Source organism: Gymnoscopelus braueri (genome assembly GCF_963280865.1).
Source record: "Gymnoscopelus braueri genome assembly, chromosome: 2".
NCBI classification, from domain to species: domain Eukaryota; kingdom Metazoa; phylum Chordata; class Actinopteri; order Myctophiformes; family Myctophidae; genus Gymnoscopelus; species Gymnoscopelus braueri.
Window position 1 is genome coordinate 43,096,727 of NC_137604.1, and position 23,347 is coordinate 43,120,073.

Here is a 23,347-nt window from a genome sequence, read left to right on the forward strand (position 1 = left end):
CTGTTGTTGAAGGTCCTCTCTTAATTCAGGGTTAATGGTAACAAAATAATAATAATAATAATGAAATAAAAAATAATAATACAAATAATAATGATAGTAGTAATAATAATAATAATAATAATAATAATAATGGGAACAAACATTCCTTGACAGGCCTCTGTGGAAACCTGCAATAAAACAAACAAACAAAAGTTGCAAAATGCCATTACAGAGTGCTCCATCTCGTTTTGTGTCCTCCCTCAGGCTAAGGAGTTCCTGAAGGAGCAGGCATGGAAGAACCACTTTACAGAGTTTGGCCAGGGGGTGTGTATGTACCGCACAGAGAAGACCAAGGAGCTGGTGCTCAAGGGCATCCCTGAGAACATGAGAGGAGAGCTCTGGCTTCTCTTTTCCGGTGAGCAAGCATTCTGGGGATTGAAACAGGATGTGCTGCCAGCGCAACTTGTTATTGTGCTTTCTTTGCACCGATGCCGTTGCAATGTCAGTTAGTGCAGTGGTTCTCAAAGTGGGGCCTAGTTATTATAGCATAAAAATAATTTTAACCACTTTATCCATATTTTATACTTTGTCTATTCAAAAATAGCAGATACAGGTACAAGCTCACACTCTGTTGACTAATTGACTTTTTTAACAACATCGTTATCAGCAATTATGCAGCCAATGTGTCCCGATATTTACCACTTTCAACCTGGGGTCCCGAGGCAGAGGTCTAGCCTATTCATGACTACAAGAATGAACTTGTGTAATTCACACGACACAGTAGTCACACCTCACCTCCCATTCGGTGCAGTGCTGCACATGTTGCACCCACACGCACCTGTGGAAACCACAGCCACACAGCTGCTCGCATTCAGTCACAAAGTCTCCACCAACACACAGCCGTGTGGTGGAAGCCACACTGTTTGTACTGTAACGTCCGATGCTATCGCACCACAAGCAAAGGTGAAAGCACAGCAAGAGTTATGAAGGTGACAAAAGCTGCAGTACATGACACGACCAAGTGTGGCCAGCTACACTGCTGCAGACACCGTTGAAGTGTCGCTCAAGCCACACTGCGTAAATCAGTGCTTCTCAAACTTTTTCATGTCAAGGACCCCCAAATTCACACTTATTAGCCCGCGGACCCCCATTTCAAAAGATATGCCAGGGACCCCCATAAGAGAAGATTTTGTACGGCTCTAGCAGTGATTCTCAACCATTTTAATTTCAAGGACCCCCAGTTTGACATGCATTAGGCTACGGACCCCCATTTAATTGCATTTCTATCACTTGGACCGCAATTTATATTGTAAAATCTATGTCAATTTAATTTTGTCACAGGTTTACAGGTGTAAAGCTGTGGGTGAAATTATTCTTCTTGTGCACCCTCCATTGTTTTGTAGTATTCCGTGAGAAGATAGAGGTAGAGTTAAACAGGTTAAATGGAACACATAAAGATATACAGTATATACTAGATGATGAAAAAATATTGGGTTAAATAGCACAGGTAAGTGGTTAACAGCAAGAATTCGTTTTTCTTCCATTTATGGAACGGGGCAGGAATTACAGGGAGTGGAAATTGTGATGCAAAAGCATGATTGATTGACGCTTCACTGGAGTTCATTGGAGCTCTTAAAAACGTCCAGCTCAAGTCTTATTTGTAGTCACACAGTGACAAATGTCACTTTGTAACTTCATGTCACTGGCTTCCATTGAAAATGATGTGTCGCTAGTGTGAACGCAGCATCAGACATGCCAAGATATAGATGATCCCTAATGTTGACGTTAGATTAGATTCCCCCTAAAACATGATCATCAGGTATTATGATTATACTAGGAGGAAGATCTTTTTCAAATATAAAATACAAATAAATTCCCTATGCATTGGGCCGATAGCAGTATAGGGTAGGTAGGCAGTACACATACTGTAACTGAATGGCTGGCTGAGTGCATTCCTAAGAGAAATGACATGCCTTCATTAAAATGCATTAGTTGTTGGACCTTGGGAAGCTGGACTAAAAGGAATCTGCAATATTATTCTCTTTCTCTCTTAGAATCTTCACTTTTACTTGCATCTAATATAGAGATAATAAGCTGCACTATTAATCTATGGGGAAGTAACTCCTAAATTCATTATACTATGAACAATACATTGAAACTATCTTTTTTGTTTCCGCCAATTCTGTTGCACCCTTGTAATTGCATTATATGATGTATTAAACAGATTATTTGTAAGTATCTATTCAGCATTGCTACTGCAGTCCTCCATACAGTAGGTTAATACACTGGAATAAGGCCTTTAATGGGATTAAAGCAGTGGCTTAAATGGATCAACATTGGAGTAAACTTGTTATTTATAAGATCTAGTTTATACTGTCCATGTCAACAGCTTACATGCAGCATACATGTCAAAGATGTTGAAATTACATTATAATCACAGAACCATCCTTGCCTTTTGTTGTCACTCCCTCACCATTCTGGGTTGTCCCTTTAAAACAGAGTCATGAGATGAGATAACAGCAGCAAGGAAGGTAAATGAAATTAATCAGTGCAGTTCAAATCAATAAATAAAAACCCTGAGAAATCAGGAAACTCCAAAGCTCGAGAGACTCAAAGTAGCTACACCCAGAAACAGCCAGAGATGGGGATGTGCAATTCCTGTCGTGTTAAGAGCACACATGCACACGCGCACACACAATATATACACACACACAATATACACATAGAGGCCATAGCGTATATCTTTCAGTCGGATGGAAACCTTGTATGTACAAAACCATTTTTTATTGTGTGTCAATGGATCCAATGTAGTTATTGTTTAGTCACAAGCTTTTCATTAGTTCAATATTTATAAAACCCACCAACAGACTTAACCACTTTTCACTTTAACTCGCTATTTTCACTACTTCTGTGCGACATATCAAATATGAAGATAAAATGCTTTAATTCTGCAGCAATGTACTAAACAGATTTAGTTGGTTTATTGAAACCCTCTCTTCTTCCTGTTTACGTGCGTTGTGTCACAGCACTTTCGGGCAGTGTTTATCTCTTACAGTTTTAAGTCATCTAACCTGATTTAGCCAGGTACCCTTATGAGTTTTTTATTCTTCCTGTAATACTGTACTAACCACCACCTGAGCAGGGACGTGTCATACAGTAAACGGCCCCTCCCGCCCACCCTAGAGTGATACGAGCCGCGGTCGCCATAGACGCAGGGGGTTTCACCTTAACCACATGAACCCTAGCGTCCTCAAGTGAGAGCGTACAGTATACCTCGTTCAAGCATGCATTCGAACATGAAATATGAAACAAGTGAAAGGCTTGAAACATCCACTCTGAATCTTCTCCAGGAATGAATATCGTATAGAGATGAGTCAGAAAATAGTTTATTCAAATCGTTTTTTAGGTAAAACATTTATTATAAAAAATATATAATAATCTTTTTTATTTATTTATTTGCAAAGGCTGTACTGTCATCCAAAGCCTGCCCATAGTAACTACATTTTAGAGTATGCCTAGTATCATTTATTTCTGTTCTGCACTAGCATAGTCAAGTTAGCCTAATGTACAAGGCTAGTAGGGTATAGGCTATACAACATAATTATTCATGAGGATACCAGAATACATTCACTGTTGAAGTTTTGTTTTCTCAATGGTTTCATTACAATAATGTAAAAGTTGCACATGCTACTGTCTTTGTTTATTTCTGAAAAACAGTTGATAGGCCAATGCTGTTATTGTGAATTTGTGACCTAAACATAATAATTGTGATCCAATAATCGTTATAAATAGCAATAGAATAATCAACTTTTATTTTGGTCAGTCATGCACATCCCTAATGTTGTATTATGTCTCTGTGCGTTTGTACCGCCTGGGCAGGTTTAAAGCTTGCGATCAAGGTACTGAGGCTCGTTGTACAAGTCCCTCTGGGGAAAAGAGTCTGGGAAAAGGTGTGGTGGGTGGAATGTCAGGGACCGGTTGAACAGGCCTCTGTGCTTGTTCCAGCAGCTCTTTTAATCATTGTCCAAGAGAGATGTTCACAGACGTCTGTAGCCCTGCTCTCAGGAGAACACTTAACACAGTTAAATCCTCAGTGTTCATTTAACTCTGAGAGTGTACAAATGTAACCAAAGGGTCCCGTTGCTTACACTTGTACATTCTCTGAGGTACAAATGGATGAATTAACACTGAGGATTTTACTGTGTACCCCCTGCAGAGTTCTGTGAGCCAGTTGTGGGTCAGATGTATTGTTACAGGTGAAATGCTCTTTTACGTTCAGTATAAACTGAAGCAGCCAGAGGGATATGCACAAATTTTAGTAAAGAGAATGAATGTTTCATAAAATAAATTTAAAAATAAAATGCTGAACAAAAGTGTCTCTAAAAACAATATAACAAACCATTCCACCAACACAATAAAAGAAAAACCAATGTGCTGAAAGAGACTGTATGTTTGTGTTTCCTAAGGGGCGATCAATGAGATGGCCACCCATCCAGGTTACTACGAGGACCTGGTGGAAAAGTCGATGGGCAAGTACAACCTGGCAACCGAGGAGATCGAGAGGGACCTCCATCGCTCTCTGCCTGAGCACCCGGCCTTCCAGAACGAGATGGGCATCGCTGCCCTCCGCAGGGTGCTTACTGCATACGCCTTCAGGAACCCCAACATAGGCTACTGTCAGGTACACGAACACAAACGCACGCGCACACACACACACGCCACAGATAAATACTGTCTAACACATGCACATGCAACAAAAGACAAAAGAATATGCACAAAGGCCACACACACACACACACACACACACACACACTCACACACACTCACACTTGACAGATAGAATAGTGACTGACACATGCACACATGCAACAAAAGACAGAAAATATGCACATAGGATACACACGCAATTCACATTAAAAAAAAAACTCAAGTTTGAGGCAAGTTTGTTTCAATTCCTGAATAACAGGAAACCAGGCTTGGCTGCACCCCTTGCAAATGTACATTTTCATCTTTCTTCTTCTATGAATCTTGAATCTCTTGAATCTTGAATCTAGGGCCTGCCACCTAGGAGAGCTTCTATCCAAATATCCACCGATGGGGCTGATAGATTTTCTTAGAAATGTTTAAATCTGCCTTGAAAGATTACCGTGCAAATAATAATAGCTGTAGTGTTTTGAAAACTCTGCAAGTAAACAAAAGGAAAATGGATATTCTGCATCCAAAACAACACACATTTAGCCAACATTGCTAACACTATGTATGTACCATTGTCTTAACGCTGTGCATCTTCTCACCAGGCTATGAATATCGTCACATCAGTGCTGTTGCTCTACGCCAAAGAAGAGGAGGCTTTCTGGCTGTTGGTGGCACTCTGTGAGAGAATGCTGCCTGACTACTATAACACCAGAGTTGTAGGTCAGTGCGTGTGCGTGTTGATGAGATGTTGTTTTCTCTAAAAATGACTTTGGGCATGTTTTTTATACCTCACATGCTCAGATGAGTAATTTGTTTTCTCCTTTTTTTCATGTTGTTGCTGTAGGCCAAAAACCCTGCCTCTCCATATTTGCCTCTTGTTTTTATGATTTTTCATAAATTGATGCCCTATTTTAAACTTTGTTGCATGACAGTGTCACGAAAACAAACAGACAGAAAGTCTGTCTGTTTGTTGGTTTTATAAATAAACCAAGGAAAAGTATTAACAAGAGCTGGTGACTAAATACTGACTACATTGGACCCATTGGAACACAGGTTATTTTTTTCCATTTCTTGAAAAGTAACCGTTCTGGACATATATCACGTTTCCGCCCGACAGCAACTATATACAGTACTAACCCAGTGGTTCTCAACCCTTTCTTGATCACGGCTCAATTGAAAAAATATCACAGCCCACCTATCTTACAGTACATCGTACATACATTTAAAAAAATATGAATGTTATATTATTTTATTATTAACGCATTAAAACCAGGAAAGCATCTGTGTCATTTTAGATTTTATTGTTGGCTATTAGAAAATAGCAGATATACAAGCTCACAGCTTGTACATCTGCTAATTCAATTCAATTCAAACTTTATTCAAGACACACACAGGGGGGTCCATAGTGAAGAACACATAAAACATATCAAAACAAAACAAAAACAAAACAATAAATCAACAAGGCATATACAAACAAGGCAGGAATTTCAGCCTTATTTCTGCACATACAGGCTAGAGCGCCAGTGTCTCCATAGCTTAGATGACAGCCTAACCGAGCTCTTGGCAGGATTAGAGAGTGATACAATGATGCTGTTCACAGAGTCTGTTAACCTGTACATACATCTATACATCAGGTTTCGTAATACAGCAGGGCAAGTGGGTACATTTATTTCTACAAACATTTGACTGGCACTACAGCATCTTGGGGCTTTGAGCAGTAGCCTCATTAGTCGTTATAGGCCACTGTAATTTTTTGCAGACTGCCCTTTTTGTAGTGTCGCCACTGGTGGGCAGTGTATAACGGAGTACAGTAAACTTTAAAAAGTGAGATTTTCACTGGAACTGAGCAGAAATTGAATTTGCGAACAAGCATGTTGGCTTGGGCATATAGTTTACGGCGCTGTCTAAAAATATCTCTGTCATCAGATAGGTCATTTGTTATAAGATGACGTAGATATTTGGTCTCCTTGCACTCTTTCAGTGTCATACCAGACAGATAGAAGTCAGGAAATACCAGCTTACTGTCTTCCTTACTTCTCACGATCAGAGTTATGCTCTTTTTTTGCGTTGTACTTGATATCAAAATCTATTCCATACTGTGAGCACACTCTTAGTAACTGCTGGAGACCAGCACTACTTGGACATAGGACCACCAAGTCATCTGCAAACATGAGTTGGTTGATGATACAGTCACCAATGATACACCCTGTTTTACAGGCATTCAATTGTGCAGATAAATCATCCATAAAAACATTAAAAACTAAGTTTGAGAACTACTGATTTAGAAGGCATTCGTAGATTTAGAAGGTCTTAATGGGTTAAAGCTTAGTGTTTTCCAATTATTTGGGGCCCCACTTGCAATACCGTCACGGCCCACCACAGGTTGGGAATGGCTGTACTAACCTGCGTCCCATCTCTCTCTATTGATGGCCTGTCCGCCGTATAGGAGCGCTGGTGGACCAGGGGGTGTTCGAGGAGTTGGCCAGGGAGTACGTCCCCCAGCTGTACGACTGCATGCAGGACCTGGGCGTGATCTCCACCATCTCTCTGTCCTGGTTCCTCACCCTCTTCCTGTCCGTGATGCCCTTCGAGAGCGCCGTGGTGGTGGTGGACTGCTTCTTTTACGAGGGCATCAAGGTCATCTTCCAGCTCGCTCTGTCCGTGCTCCACGCCAACATCCACCAGCTGCTGGGCTGCAAAGACGACGGAGAGGCCATGACCGTACTGGGCAGGTGAGGAGGAGGGGAGGACGGGACAGGGGGGAAAGGATGACATAACATTGATGGTTTAGGTCGTTTAGGACGGTCATTGGTTCTCAAAGTGGTCCGTAATTTTCCCTTACATAGGTATTAAATGAACTCCAAAACCATATGACCAGAATATCTCAACCTAATCCCACTAGCCTCTTATGACAAGTCTTAGTGACAGTCTCCCTCTGGTGGTGACCTAAATCTGGCTTCATATCACGGTTGGCCTGATTGTACTGTTAGCGGTACTTCAACCTGGGGATCACAAGACATGTTTTTACTATAGATAAAAACTCAGTCAACTTAATACACACAGCATTCTGTTTTCAAATTGAAAACCCCTTTCTAAGCAGACATTTTGATGTGTCATAGATGGGTAAAAGGTAAAGCTATTTATTTATTGATTTGAATACTTTATTAAACAGCACAGAGACTTTTAGGCTAAAATTATTACTCAAAAAAGTCCTGGGGACTTGTTTCCATTGTGGTCCTATGTGTTCAATTCATTAGCATAGAATATTAACACATTTAAACATGTCATCAACAAATACATGAAGTTAACTGTACAGGAGCTGTCCGCATAAATATACGGGGCACTCCCATTGAAAGCAAAAACATACGCTGCACTCAGAAACAAATGATTTGCTGAATGCAGCCTCTAATGTGTTAAAAAACAAAACAAACAGAATGACTCATATTACCTTCAGCTGAGTTTACCATTCTGTGACGCGTCAAAACGTCTGCTGTGAAAAGGGTCACATCACATGTAAGAGGAGATCTTTCATTTTTATTTGTATCTTATCTTTATTTAAACTGAGCATATGCTGTTCATTTTTTTCTAACATTCTGAGGATATGATGTGTGGAAACTGTATTATTCATGTGGTATGTTCCTTGGTTGTTGTATTGTAGGTACTTGGACAGTGTGACCAATAAGGACAGCACCCTGCCTCCCATCCCCCACCTCCACTCCCTCCTGACTGATAACGGAGAACCACATCCTGAGGTGGACATCTTTAAACTGGTCCGCAGCTCCTACGATGTAAGTTAAATTATGGTTAGGGTAAGGGATATGGAATGAATGTAAGTCAATACAATATCTCCTGTGTGTGTGTGTGTGTGTGTGTGTGTGTGTGTGTGTGTGTGTGTGTGTGTGTGTGTGTGTGTGTGTGTGTGTGTGTGTGTGTGTGTGTGTGTGTGTGTGTGTGTGTGTGTGTGTGTGTGTGTGTGTGTGTGTGTGTGTGTGTGTGTGTGTGTGTGTTTATGTGTACTGTATGTGTCCAGTTTCTGACCTGATCCAACTCAGATCAAAATGTTGCCAATAAAAGTACTAACATAGTGTGTACTCAACTTCTTCTCTATGCAGATGTATCGTAGTCCTGATGATTGTATAACTATTGGTGTCTCTGTGTGCCAAACACACATAATCTACACATGTTTTGGTCTTGCTTGTTTTTTGACTGTTCCCACTGACAGATAACTTTCAAAGTGACAGCATCAAACTACTTTTCTCACGTCTCCTTCTCACTCTATTTGTCTGTCAGAAATTTGGATCTATCCGTGCAGATGTGATCGAACAGATGCGTTTCAAACAGAGACTGAAGGTGATCCAGACCATTGAGGATACGATCAAACGCAACGTGGTAAACACCCCATCTCACTGGCATGTGACATGTGACATTTTCTCATCTCGCATAAATGCAGACTGACGGCAATCCTTTGTGAAAATGCACAAGACCTGCTTTTTGCCTTCATGTAAAGGCTAATTAGGCTACGGGTCATGATGACAAGGCCTTAGATTAACTATCAAACAGCAAACATGTAGTGTCGTTTCCACATCTGTACGAGCCATACTCTTGTCAGGGCGGAATATAAACTTTGAAGTCGTCTTGGTTTTGCTGCTTGAGCTTTTACTACTTGTAATGACTGTCATGTGGTTGGTACATGAAGGCTGTTTTGTAGTTCAGTGGGGTCCAAGGACCCCCAGGGGTCCTTGAGGGGGTTCCAGAAAAAAATAATGAATATAGCATCAACATCAGTTAAATCACTTTAACCCTAAAGTATATCTAACCTTTCGTGTCTAGTTAAAGAACACATTTTCCAATGTGCCCCCTTTCAATTCTTACATGATCTTATATTGTGATGTTTTTGTGTCTCAGGTCAGAACTATTGTAACAGAGACTGCTTTCAGCATCGATGAACTGGAGGAGCTATATGTCCTCTTCAAGGTGAGGGTTCCACACAAATCTTAGTCTTTCTTGTGTGAACTGTTAAACTTTTTTTTTTTTGTTTGAATTCAACGTTTTTGATTGTGCAGCTGGAGTAGGGTTATTTCTACCTTCCTATATTTTATTCATTCATATGAGTTATCTATTCATATGAGTTATCTAATAATGAATAATTAGATTTTTCTTGGACTATTCACAAAAGAATTATAATGAATCCAACAAGCTCATCGGCTATTTTTGAAAAGGTTTGACATATTTTGATAGATTTTTAATAGGCTATTCATAATTAGTACTTTTACTTTTGGTACTAAGTATATTTTGATGCCAATACTTTTGTACTTTTACTCAAGTAAACATTTGAATACAGTACTGCTACTGAAGTGAAAAATCTGAATACTTCTTCCACCACTGCTTACAGGAACTAAGAATAATTATGGGCTGTAAATCTAACACTGTTCTCATTGCACAGATGTGTACGACCACACTGGAAATTAATTTGACACAGTATTGATGATTGTGTGCTTATGATGATAATGATCACTGGAGCGTGAAATAGTTTCCCCTAATTCCACGGTCACAATGCTGATGCTGTGTACATGGGGATAATGTTAATTTGTTCTGCCAAGATTGTGTGCTTTTTCACAGTGGTCCACATTTGAAATTCTCCCCTTTGTTCAGTCTGCAGCTAGCTAGGTAGAATCACGTTGCAAGTAAGATGCATAAGATTGCATAAGATTGCAATTCGACTCCACTTTTACAAAAAACTAATGAAACAAATGTTCCCAGTCAACTCAGTTCAGATGGTTCATCACATCTCTCTCTCTCTCTCTCTCTCTCCTCTCTCTCTCTCTCTCTCTCTCTCTCTCTCTCTCTCTCTCTCTCTCTCTCTCTCTCTCTCTCTCTCTCTCTCTCTCTCTCTCTCTCTCTCTCTCTCTCTCTCTCTCTCTCTCTCTCTCTCTCTCTCTCTCTCTCTCTCTCTCTCTCTCTCTCTCTCTCTCTCTCTAGGCTGAACACCTGACCAGCTGTTACTGGGGCGGCAGCAGCAACCCCACAGAGCGCCATGACCCAAGCTTGCCATACTTGGAACAGTACCGTATTGACCTGGAGCAGTTCAAGGGCCTGTTCGTCCTCCTGGGCCAACGGGGCCCACTCTGATCCACTGGCCCTGCACTTCTTCCGTCTCCTGGACCACAACGGAGATGGCCTCATCAACTTCCGCGAGTTCATCAACGGCCTGGGTGAGTGGTTCCAAAGGACTGTGGGTGTGCACTAAAATCGGCAAGAGTTTTTGACATTACACTTACAGGTCCATTTTCGCAGTCTCAAAGTGAAATGAACACTGACGATTGTGCTTTGGGGTGTGTGCATATATTTGTGAAGTTGCATGTTAAAGTGTGTGTGTGTGTGGGCACATGCATGTGTGTATGTGTTTGTACATACAGTGAAGTATTTATCATATATGTCTATATGTCCTTGAAATGTGGACCAAGAACTGTTTTATTGACATCATATGACATACAGTCATTAGAGCAAAATGGCTACAGTATGAACATTTTAAATGTAATGTCTACTGTATATATATGAAGATGTATTTTACATATCTTTGCAAAAACATCCCGTCCTTACAGAGTGTCTGCGTTTTTCCTAGGTGTTCTGTACCATGGAGACCTGACTGAGAAACTGAAGCTGCTGTACAAGATGCATGTGTTACCTGGTGAGTGCATGTAACACATGTGTGTGTGTGTGTGTGTGTGTGTGTGTGTGTGTGTGTGTGTGTGTGTGTGTGTGTGTGTGTGTGTGTGTGTGTGTGTGTGTGTGTGTGTGTGTGTGTGTGTGTGTGTGTGTGTGTGTGTGTGTGTGTGTGTGTGTGTGTGTGTGTGCGCCACATGTGTATGCATGGTGGGGAGGGGTTAGTCAGGAGGAGAGAGAGGGAGACCTTGGTAGAGATGCAGACTGAGAGACAGACATAGGCAGAGCCTCTTTGCACTGGCTTCCTGTTATTTTATTGGGTCCTGGTGCTCACCTTTAGAGCTCTGCATGGTCAGGCACCTGAATATCTAACTGACCTGCAAAAACCATATGTGCCCAGCAGGACCCTGTGGTCAGCTGACCAGGGTCGATTGGTCATTACTTGTACCAGGTTAATCACCAAAGGTGACGGAGCCTTTCAGTCTGTAGCGCTTAGACTCTGGAATGCCCTTCCTCGTGGACTAAGAGCTGCAGCGTCTGTGAATATTTTGTTTTTATTGTTTTTATTTCTGTTGTATGTAAAGCACTTTGTGAGTTCTCTCTGTGAAAAGTGCTATACAAATTTACTTACTTACAGGCACAGAAAGCATGACAGGATAATGACGTACTTGCTAAAGCACCGTCACAGCAGAGAAAGAGGTTTATCTGAGAGAGAGAGAGAGAGAGAGAAATGAGTCGCTGACTCGCTTAACTGAGCAAATGGACTTCCACAGCACTTCCACTTCAGAATTTCCGTAGTCAGCACCATATCCTGTGAAATGCACACACACGCATGCACGCCACACATGCTCACACGACATTGAATACGCTTCCAATGAACACAGTTTGCCTCAAATGTAGCTCTCAATCAAACACACTCTTGTGGCTTCCTCTCCATTAAGGTTTTGATAGTCCTCTGATAGTCTCCAGGGCGTTTGGAAGGTTAGCCGGTTAGCATGCTTAAGTTACCACACAGGCACACAGCCAAACACATTCTGAACACACTTAACAGTCACATCTCGCATCATTCTTCACTGTGTTGTCCAGTAGAACGCTGAAACTCCTGAAAATGATCATAAAAATAATTACTGTTTTCCATGCTCTGTTCTACCAGAGGTCAGCCATGAACACGAGGAGCCCGACTCTGCCTTTGAGGCAACCCAGTACTTCTTTGAAGACATCACCCCAGAAACCTCTAATGGTAAAGATGCCATGAAACACAATATGTTCAGCTCAATGGGAAAACAAACAAGTTTGTGATTGTTTGTTTATCTTGTCTGGGCTACCTGTCAATCTTCCCTTTTGTCCACAGGTCATGACCCTAAGTGCAAAAATGAGAAGGATGATGGCTTTGTCAGAGTTACATTTAAGAATGAAAAAGGTGAGAAAGGTCTTCAAACAGAGACATTACAAAAACAAGCAGACAACAGATGTCTTAATTACATTAAATTATAATTAATTGTGTAACACCCATTGTGAATACCATGTCCTGTTTACATGTTACAGTGAAAAAACTGCACACCCCTGATTACCGCCATTATCTCAAACTGTGGAACCAAGAGACCAAGCCTAAACTAGAAAACTCAAAAGACCTCCCGAGATTGAACCAGGTAAGCCGTGTTTGCTGTACTAGTCTGTCATACAGTATAACGTCCCTTTTCTGAGCATGGCATAATATGCCAACATTCTGCGAAGATGGCAAATGTACAAGCTCATAGTGCATTGTGTTGCAATGCGGTGTGAGCTTGTAGATTGGCTATTTTCGGTGAAGAACTTTGGTGTAGAGGGGGAAGGGGAGGAAGTATAGATCCCTGGGGGACCCTGGGTAGGGTTTGAGTGGTTAATCTCACCTGCTGAAATCAATGTTTTTGTTTTTAAAGGTTTAATGACATTCACTTTTACACCACATTTAAAGTCTTTGTCCTGGTCCTTCAAAAGTGTACAAAAAGTTTTAAGTGAAAATTCCATTCCAGTGATCCATGGCAGGTGTTTTTCTCTCACATTTCTAAAGCCTTTTCAACTGCAATGAAAAAAGAAATCTTTGCCTGCGGGTGTCGCTGGTGAGGGATTTTGCCTGTCAATCATCGCCTCTGCTCCGCCCCCCCCAAAGGAAAGGATAGGGGAGGGGAGGGGCGAGGAGGAGAGTGGGCGGGATTAATCGACTGTGACCTCACTGTCGAAGGGCCAAGCTCAGATTACTTTTCAGCCTAATTATTCAGAAAACCCCAGACCACAGAAAATCCACTGAATGTTCAGTGTTCAGGTTTTTTGGGTGTAATTGAGGTCATAAAACCCCAAATAAAACATTGAAAATAAAAAAAGTGAAAATGAATGTCATGATACCTTTAATAATTATATCTAAATCTTTGAGTGTTTTTCCCCTATTTTTTATCAATACATTATTCGCTAGCTAGTATGAATGCAAATTTTAATGAATTCCATTCATTCGTTGTTAGTTATTAACCTAATCAAACGATCATTGATTAATTGATAATAGGTGATTTTCCTGAGAACCTGAATTTCCCTCTGAATCAATAGATGGGTTTCCGCGCGACGTCATCACAGAGCAGAGTGCGCGATCTGCGCATGCGCGGGGGAGAACGAACCGGAAGCGCCATTCACTCTCTCGTTATTTTCGGGATTTAGATAGGCATAATGCTGCTATTATAGGCATAATAGGCATAATGCTGCTATTATATACAAACAGATCCAACTTTCGACAAATCATTTTTATTGAGTAAAGAAGATATTACAAACTGCATCATTTAATCTACTTTCATTAAACCTGGTGAAGACCATTTATTTTCTGAATGTACAGTGGCCAGAGATGCTGCGGGTAATAGCGCCCTCTACAGGCTCATCCCGCCACTGCGCGCGCATCATCCTCTATGTTTACAAACAGGAAACCCATCTATAAAGGTCTATCTATAACATGAAAATGAAATATAGATAATGCAGAATGCTAAATGCATGTTATATTCCTTAATCAAAGATTTATTGTACCATTTGACAAACAGTCATTTTTGTAGCATGGCAAACATAGAATATTAAATAGAATGTTATACTGTATGATATAGCAGCGTATATGTAGGCTACCTTAACAGGAAAAACGCATTAGCACTAACATAATCCATCTTGAAATGGGAATGACAACAAACAGTAAAACTGCCCTTGAGCGAGTCACCTAACCCCAAAACTGCTCCAGAAAAACTGCTCAATGGCCAAAAATATAAAACTGTGGTTGTACTGAGCAGCTCCCAGATGTAAATGTGCGTAAATGCTTTAGTATGAAGCAGGGCACACTTGAAAATAGATTTAAACATGTTTAATTTTTTTAAAGGAAAGATAATTAACTTAATTTATTATTAATTTAAAATATTTTTTATTTAATTCTTCTACTACTACTCTGTATTTTCCTGCTGCTTATAATGCGTGGTTGAGCTCCCCTTCTGTGTGTCATAAAGTGAACCTTTCGTCTCTCCCTCAGAGCCAGTTCATCGAGCTGTGCAAGACGCTGTACAGCATGTTCAGCGAGGACATGGCTGAGCAGCAGCTGTACCACGCCACAGCCACTGTCACCAGCCTGCTGCTGGAGATGGGTGAGGTGGGCAAGCTGTTCTGCAGCTCCGTCGGCAAGGACCACCATGACCACGAGGGCAACCTGGACCAGCTTGACATGAGCGATGCCATGGGTTCCATTCTCACCCAGGAGACTGAAATGTTCCCGCAGAGCATCCAGGGAGACCGCTACCTCCCTGAGGGCGTGGAGGAGAGCAAGCCAATGCCTATCGGCGGCAGTGCGGGGAACGTGGCAGACGGAGGATGCGAGCAGCTACCCGCCACCCCCACCATGCAAGACATCAAGCTGGAGGACTCGTCTTTGAAGGACACGGGGACGTCGTCAGCCATGCTCATCTCAGATGACGAGACCAAGGACGACACGTCCATGTCATCCTACTCGGTGCTCAGCGCCGGATCCCACGAGCTGGACGACAAACTGCAGTGCGAGGACATCGCCGAGGACACTGTGCTGGTGCGCAGCGGGCTCGGACCCCATGCCGGTGAAACAGGCTCTGGCGGCAGGCCTCACGGTAGAGGCGGACCCAACGAGAGACCCGGGCTGCCGCACAGCACCAGCATCGACAAGGACTGGGCCATAACCTTTGAGCAGTTCCTCGCATCTGTGCTCACGGAGCATGCCCTGGTGCAGTACTTTGAAAAGCCTGTGATGATTGGAGCCCGCATAACAAATGCCAAAAACGTTAGGAAGGTAGGGCGCCCCCTGCTGTCCACTAGTGACTATGAGATTTCTCTGTCCGGTTGAGGGCTCGGACAAGACTGCTTCCATTTCTGCACCGTTACCAGTTGGAAACGTGAATCAATCAATCTGTTGTTGGTGTGAAAACGTCCCAATCAGTTCTAGAGGAGGCCTTTGGGGAAATTAAATCTATAAAGTTTATGTGTATGATACCCGTATGAATGTGAATGAAAAACTCTTGGAAGCGTATTTTTCCAGACGTAGAAAGACTGATATTATTAACTTGTGGATTCTATCCAGCCGTGAGGGAAGCAGGAAAAGACTATGGATTTTGCTCTAATTTAAATCTTGGTGTACATATTGTAGCCGAGCTAGTCGTACTTGATAACGTTAATATTGTAATCTTGTGTACACTTAGGCTATGTATGTAGAAGTAAATGTCCACTGAGTCCAGTACACTTCTAAACTGGGATTTTAATTAGTCTGCTCACAATCAGTGCTAACATTGCAAAACGTCAACTAATGTTTAATTTTTTTTGGCCATTAAGGTTTTGTTCACTGTTCATTTTTGCCTGTCACACTCATTAGATGACAATACAGACATCTGAATGATGCTGTGAAAGTTCAGTGGACGACCACAATGAATTTTCAAACCTGACATCTCTTCTTAAAGTGATATTTTGCCGTGGTTAAAAGTACACAGTAGCCTATACCGTCACACGAGTTCCTGATTTTAACATCCTGCTGATCCTAACTGATTATACAAAAAGCTGATCCACTGAAGTGTTTCAAAGTAATAGAGGCTACCCTGGCCAGATATTATTGGCATTTCAGGAGCTCATATGGAGGTATACATGCCAAGAAATCAAAGTGAAAAAATGATACTAAAGACAAATATTGCTTTAACCAGCACCTGCACTTTCTTTAATTGTATGGAAAAGAAATGTTTACAACACAGGAGTTCCACTAATATGTACTGTATCCCGCTTGCCTTGTGCCACACTATAGATGTTGACTGCACTCCAAAAGGTGGCTCCCCCCCCTTATTTGTTTTTGTTTTTAAACATGTTTTTACCCTTTTTTTATTTATACATTTTTACACTGCTGTTTTTATGTTGTTCCTGTATTGTGTGTTTAAGTGTCCAGTTGTACATGCTCATAATTCTGAAGCATCCTGTACTACTTTAGCTAATTAAAAGTATAGTAGGATTGATTCTATGCTACATGATAGCACTGTCTCAAAGCATTTTTTTCATGGTGTGAATTAGCAGTATTAAACTCTGAGTGCCATCTGGTGGTGAAAATTGGAATAGAATTTATATCCCCTGTAACATGCAGTAAGATTAACCATTTGAACCCTAGCCCTCCCTATTCTGGGAATGTCACAATGGGCAAACATTCAGTGAAAATAGCCAATTTACAAGCTCACAATGTGTCTCATTGCGATTTGGTGGAGGGAAAAAGGAGGCCACCAAGGAATGACCCCTGAGGGACCCCGGACAACAAAGTATAATAGGGTAAATGTCTAAGCCACAGGATTATTACCTGTATAACTAATGGAGGGACAAGAAGTCTCTCATGAGTGTCTGCATTCTTAGAAATCTTTTGGTTTTTGTACATACATTTTTCTATGCTAGTCACGTATCATAAGCATAATGCTGATCAAAAGCAAAATTGATGTTGCACATTTACTTCTAGTGGCAGGTGCATTTACCATGACTTACCACCTGCTTAAAAAGTATGTTGAAATATGTGTGAATATTGATTTTCACCTTTTCGCAGTGCCAGTTCACAGTATTCGAAGGTGAGGTTTTCTGTCGGCACTCGGCAGCTGAATGCATGCATGCGTGTGTCTGGTATTGTTGCACTCCTAGTGGCAGCCATGCAGAACTGATCATTACAAAGTTCTACTTTCTCTCCCACTATCTATGTCTCCCTTTCTCTCCTCATTCTGTCTCTATCTCTGTGCCCTGGCCTCTCATGGGCCAAACATCTGGGGATGTGGCTGAGGTTGACCAATCACAGCTGACTGTCCGATGATTCTGCCCAGTTCTAGAAACGTACAATTCAGTGCAACCCCCTGAGATATCGTGGTAAGCAATCATTAACCACTTTCAACATGGGGTCGAAAAAAGTTATAATTCAGGACTTTTTAAAAAAAAATGGTAAAGACAGCCAATTTACAAGGCCACTTCATGACGCATTGTGGCGGGTTGTTAGCTTGTTGATGGGCTGTTTTTGCTATTCTGTTTTTGCTATTTTTAAAAGGTTAATCAGAAACACCAGCTGCAACCTAAATGGTCAGAAACAGGTTTGAGTGTTGATGTCATTTGTTTTGACCAGTCTATTGTGATTTCATGAATTGACCTCTCCTTCTCCTTCCTCCACAGGTCATAGCATGCATCTTATCTGAGGGTCAAAGTTCATAATATGATCAAATGAAGCTTGAAGGATGGGTACACAAAAACATTTCGTATTTGTGCCTGAGGGATGGTGCACAAATACACACTCCTGGATTGTAGTTGATGTAACTGATTGGAATAGTAAGACAACAAAGTGTTTCTTTCTATGATTGTTATTGTCTCCGCCGGAGGCGGAGAGTATGTTTTCGCTTCGTCCCGCTGTGTGTTCCCCTCCCCCCTAGCCAAGCTAACATTGGTCAAACTTCACGTGACACGTGACAATATGTTGTCACCAATGCTTTTGATTGGCTAGCGAGACGCATGACGAAATAAAATCCTATAAATAGGTGTGTCACTTCAAAAAGCCATTTATGTTTTTGAAGTGAGGTAAGACAGGATCAATCAGTCTTGATTGGAACAGTACCTTCCAGTACAAATCACCCGTCCGTCCGTGCGTGTGTGTGTGTCTCTGAGAACACCTAACATTGGTCAAGCAAAGGCGCAGAAGGCCAAAGCTAAGAAAGCATACTCATCTACAACAGTAACACAGAAGAGGACTATAGAGTTGAATTGATCCCACAACAAGGCCGAAATCTTAATACTGTAACAATTGGCCACATTGATCAAATACATTATGTAGCACTAGAGAAAACTGTCATAGATCAAACACACCAATCAACTGCTGAAACTGTTCAAGACAATGAAGATGAAGAAGATAGACAAGCATTTGAACAAACCAGTCAATTACGAGGACTCCCATATGACACATTGCTTCAAGAAGAACATTTTTTAGATGCAGACACTACATATTCAGTCGCCCCTGCAGAACACCAAAAACCACGCGCATTCTACCAAGACGACCCGTTCTACCAAGACGACCCGTGCTATTAAAATAGCACGGGTCTGCTGGCGGAGACTTGTGCTCCGAGGAGCACATTTTCTAGTTTATTATATATTATAGTCTATAACTGTGATCTACTTTAGTTTATATCATTTGTGCAGCCATTTGTACTAAAATTCTCTTTTTCACTTTCCCTATAATTTCAACCTGTGAAAGATCAGCCATCTGCCCCTCCACCCCCCTTTTCTAAGATTTGTCAGCTAATATGGTCATTTGTATCAATATTTGCCTCATGGTTGCTTTTATTTGTGTCTATTCATCTGCACTTCCTCCCCTTTGAGAAACTACAGTGGAATGGGCCTCTGATGAATATACTGTAGCCATCTGTACTAGCAGTCATAGTTTCCATGCACTTCCTCTACGTTACACAGTAAAATGCTCAGTGTTAATTTATCCATTTGTAGCACTCAGGAAATCCCTCTTTAACGACTCCGGTTAGTGATATCTGTGCTGCTCAGCACTGGCGTAGGATTGGGAAGCAATGTTACGAAATGGGGGCAATGGTTCTTACAGCTGAGCTGCTAAGTGAAAGTAACTCTGTGATGCAAGGCTTCTTATCTGCTCCTGAATGAACTTCAGACACGTATTCGCGTCATAGCTCTGTTGACCAATGTTTTTCCCTCTGTCCATTTTTTACGCTTATTAGTTTTTTTTACCCGTTTCCATTTCGATGTTAATGACGTAAAACAGTCTCTTGTTTATGCAAGCACACAGTGCACATACATATCTTAGGGTATTTTGTGTATATGCCTTAATTAGGGTGTTTGTGTCAACTTGTTGAATTAATAGCCCTGCATTAACAGACATCAGTTTAGTTAAATTTATTTATACTTTTTGGTGCAAACCGGTGAAAAGAACTACAGTAGATTGTAGCTACTTTTGCATGAAGACAAAGGTCACCAGTTTGACCCCTGCTACGGTCATATGTACTGTTCATTCTACTCATGATACTGAACCCCTGCCTGGTCACATATTGCAATATACCATCTGAACCCTTACCCACTCACTCACATATTGCTAGACAATGAACCCCTACCCGCTTACATGTTGCAAGAAACTGAACCCCTACCCGCTTACATGTTGCAAGAAACTGAACCCCTATTCGCTTACATGTTGCAAGACACTGAACCCCTACCCGCTTACATGTTGCAAGACACTGAACCCCTATCCGCTTACATGTTGCAAGACACTGAACCCATACCCGCTTACATGTTGCAAGACACTGAACCCCTACCCGCTTACATGTTGCAAGAAACTGAACCCCTATTCGCTTACATGTTACAAGACACTGAACCCCTACCCGCTTACATGTTGCAAGACACTTGAACCCCTATCCGCTTACATGTTGCAAGACACTGAACCCATACCCGCTTACATGTTGCAAGACACTGAACCCCTACCCGCTTACATGTTGCAAGACACTGAACCCCACCTGCTTACATGCTGCAAGACACTGAACCCTACCCGCTTACATGTTGCAAGACACTGAACCCATACCCGCTTACATGTTGCAAGACACTGAACCCCCTACCCGCTTACATGTTGCAAGACACTGAACCCCTACCCGCTTACATGTTGCAAGACACTGAACCCCCTACCCGCTTACATGTTACACTCAACGACGCGAATACTAATGAAGTACTCTAATCAGGCAGTGATTAGAGTACTTCATTAGTATTCGTGTATGCGCGTCATAGCACAGCATAAAAGGCAATGGAATGTTGGTTTTAGTTCAGTCTGCTCCTGACACTTGGAAACGAAGATGGGACCACGACCACCGCCAAAAAAGAAGCAGTTCTTTCAAAGCGATCTGTTTAAGAGTTTCGCTGCAGCCCCGGCTTGTTTGTGTCTTCAATGCCAAGTTAATACTATTCTGTAATAGATACATGAATGCTTGCTGTTAACACTGCTATTATATCTGATAAGCCAAATTAGCATCTATTTATAACAATCCTTGCGCTCTTACATGGTAATAATCCTTGCTTTGCATTGAAAATGCATCTAAGGCTTAAAGCAGCTCGGAAGTGGTTGAGTTCAGGTGATTAACATCAGAAACACTAGAAAATAAGTACAAAGCATTTTGCTTGTGGGCCACACACGCGCTGGTGCAATTTTTTTACATTTAATTCATTATAGACGCGCGCATGTGCGCATGCCGTGCGTGTGGGAGGCAGGGAATAATCATAGTATACCCTCCAAAAAAATCTAGAACACACCACTGACTGAACCCATACCCGCTTACATGTTGCAAGACACTGAACCCCTACCCGCTTACATGTTGCAAGACACTGAACCCCTACCCGCTTACATGTTGCAAGACACTGAACCCTTATTCGCTTACATGTTGCAAGACACTGAACCCCCTACCCGCTTACATGTTGCAAGACACTGAACCCCTACCCGCTCACGTGTTGCAAGACACTCAGATATGCTTTGTAATTGACAACCAATAAAATGTTGTCACTTATCAGATACTATTATCCTTATATCTATATCTGGCCTAGTATAAGAAATGGACTCTCCCTCCCAGCATTTATACATTTGCAGGCTCACTTTTAAACTGTCTTATTTGGGATTTTAGCTAGTTCTACATCAACAGTACATGTATCATAACATAAGTCAGTTTTTTAATTTGTAATGGTTGGGCACAATGGGAAGTAATCACAGGTAATTTATTTACAGTGATCAGTGATTTGTTTTAATAAATGTTATGTAGTTCTATATTCTCATGGTAATCATTGCTATAGAGCAGGGGTTTTCAACATGTGGTCCATGGACCACTTGTGGTCCGTGAAGGTATTGCATGTGGTCCCTGACCATGTTTTCAAAATGTTTTTTTTTTTCTTGTTCCACGGAACAGTGCATATACCTGGTGACCTCTGATGACATGTAAATGTTGTCAGTTACTGGGAAGTCGGAGGTCCAGAAAAGGGAGAAGTGTACCGGATTTGCCTGATTGAGTCATCATTATTAGGAATAATATAATCACGTGTCCGTGTAGTCCGTGGACCATTGGTTGAGAAGATGTATAGACATGGGACACATGCATAGCAAGTGTTACCAAAGCACTAATCTTAGCTCATATCCCCACCCAACACAACAGTGGTCCCCAGGTTGATTCTTAGTCAGGGTGGTGGTCCCTGGTTCACAATCAGTTGAAAACCCCCGCTATAGAGTGTTACTGAGTGTGGTCAGTAACGGATCATTATCAGTTTTGGATACCAATTACGTCCAATCAGGGGAAAGAGCTAATACAGGATACATGATAAACACATAAAATTGGAAGTGATAAAATAAAAACAAAAAAGAGCAGTCAAAATTGGAATTGTAACTATAAAACTGAAGCGATAAATGGGTTCTAATACGCCTCTTCTTCTTCTACGTTCTCTTACGTTCTCAACGGCGTTGTGGGCTTGTAGATCTGCTATTTTTGGCTAAAGTTCTCCTCAGAAAAGAGATGCTAAGTGGTTAATGTAAAGATAATTATCATATCACACAGAGATTTGGCGACCCCCCTGTATTAACCCTGAGGACCCCCTGTTGAAGACCCCTGCAGTAAATAATTACTTCATTATTGAGCACAAGGGACATTCTTTATTCATGCCTAAATGCCACTTTGTAATTGTGAAAATGTGGGGATTTCTTTTTTTCTTTTTTGAATAATTAGAAATACTTTTTGGACATTATAACATATTATCAAATATTTTATTCTGAGACAATCAGGTTACAGTCTGAAACCAGCCTTTTCACTCTGCTCAAGAAAGATAGCAGTTTTTTTGTATACATGTAAAACAAGTGAACTTCGTCTCATTCCCTCCTTAGTTGCGAGTGTACCAGCTCAGTGGCCTTGTGAGTGTCCACCCCTATTGGCATCAAGGGTTGGATTGGAGTAACAACTTGGGCCACACTAGCATTCAGTGGGTGTACTCTGATGAAAGAAAAGAGCTTTCATCAGAGCCTTCGTCAGCAGCTTGATGTAACAAAATAGAACAAGTTTGTAGTGCACTGCACTGTGGGGTAAACTGAACATTGACTTTCTAACAGAAGTGGACTTTGATTTTGTACAGGTCTTGTACACAGCACCGCCTCTCTGAGTATGTCATAAAAAGGTGAGCTAGACAGGATATATAAATACAGATTGGAAAGATGTTGGGCCCTTTTTGGATTATGTTCTGGTGTACGAAATCCTCCCAGTAACGAACAAGGAAGGACTTAAAGGATTTAACACCTTTTAAGAGAAACTTTTTAAGTGTAAGTGGGTTTCTGTTTTATTGTTTTATGACATAGCAATCTGAACTTTGATGGGGAGATGGATACAGTAGTTGTTAGACTGAAACTACAGTATAATAAAACTAATTCGAGACGATTATTGAAGTAATACTAGCTTTTGACACCTAATACTAGCTTTTG

The 23,347-nt window shown here is 41.4% G+C and overlaps 1 protein-coding gene across 1 annotated transcript in view; it reads left to right on the top strand.

Annotated features, from left to right (window-relative positions):
• The window catches only part of tbc1d9 (TBC1 domain family, member 9 (with GRAM domain)), a 33,388-nt gene extending 16,539 nt beyond the window's left edge, over positions 1–16,849 (top strand). The window contains 14 exon segments of the mRNA XM_080450029.1: positions 244–394; positions 4,446–4,660; positions 5,277–5,394; positions 7,121–7,406; positions 8,333–8,462; positions 8,965–9,063; positions 9,580–9,648; positions 10,654–10,778; positions 10,780–10,886; positions 11,297–11,362; positions 12,491–12,577; positions 12,689–12,757; positions 12,883–12,986; positions 14,864–16,849. Of these exon segments, the coding sequence (XP_080306155.1) occupies positions 244–394; positions 4,446–4,660; positions 5,277–5,394; positions 7,121–7,406; positions 8,333–8,462; positions 8,965–9,063; positions 9,580–9,648; positions 10,654–10,778; positions 10,780–10,886; positions 11,297–11,362; positions 12,491–12,577; positions 12,689–12,757; positions 12,883–12,986; positions 14,864–15,700 (2,463 nt within the window). The 3' untranslated portion in view covers positions 15,701–16,849.
• The last annotated feature ends 6,498 nt before the right edge of the window (positions 16,850–23,347 follow it).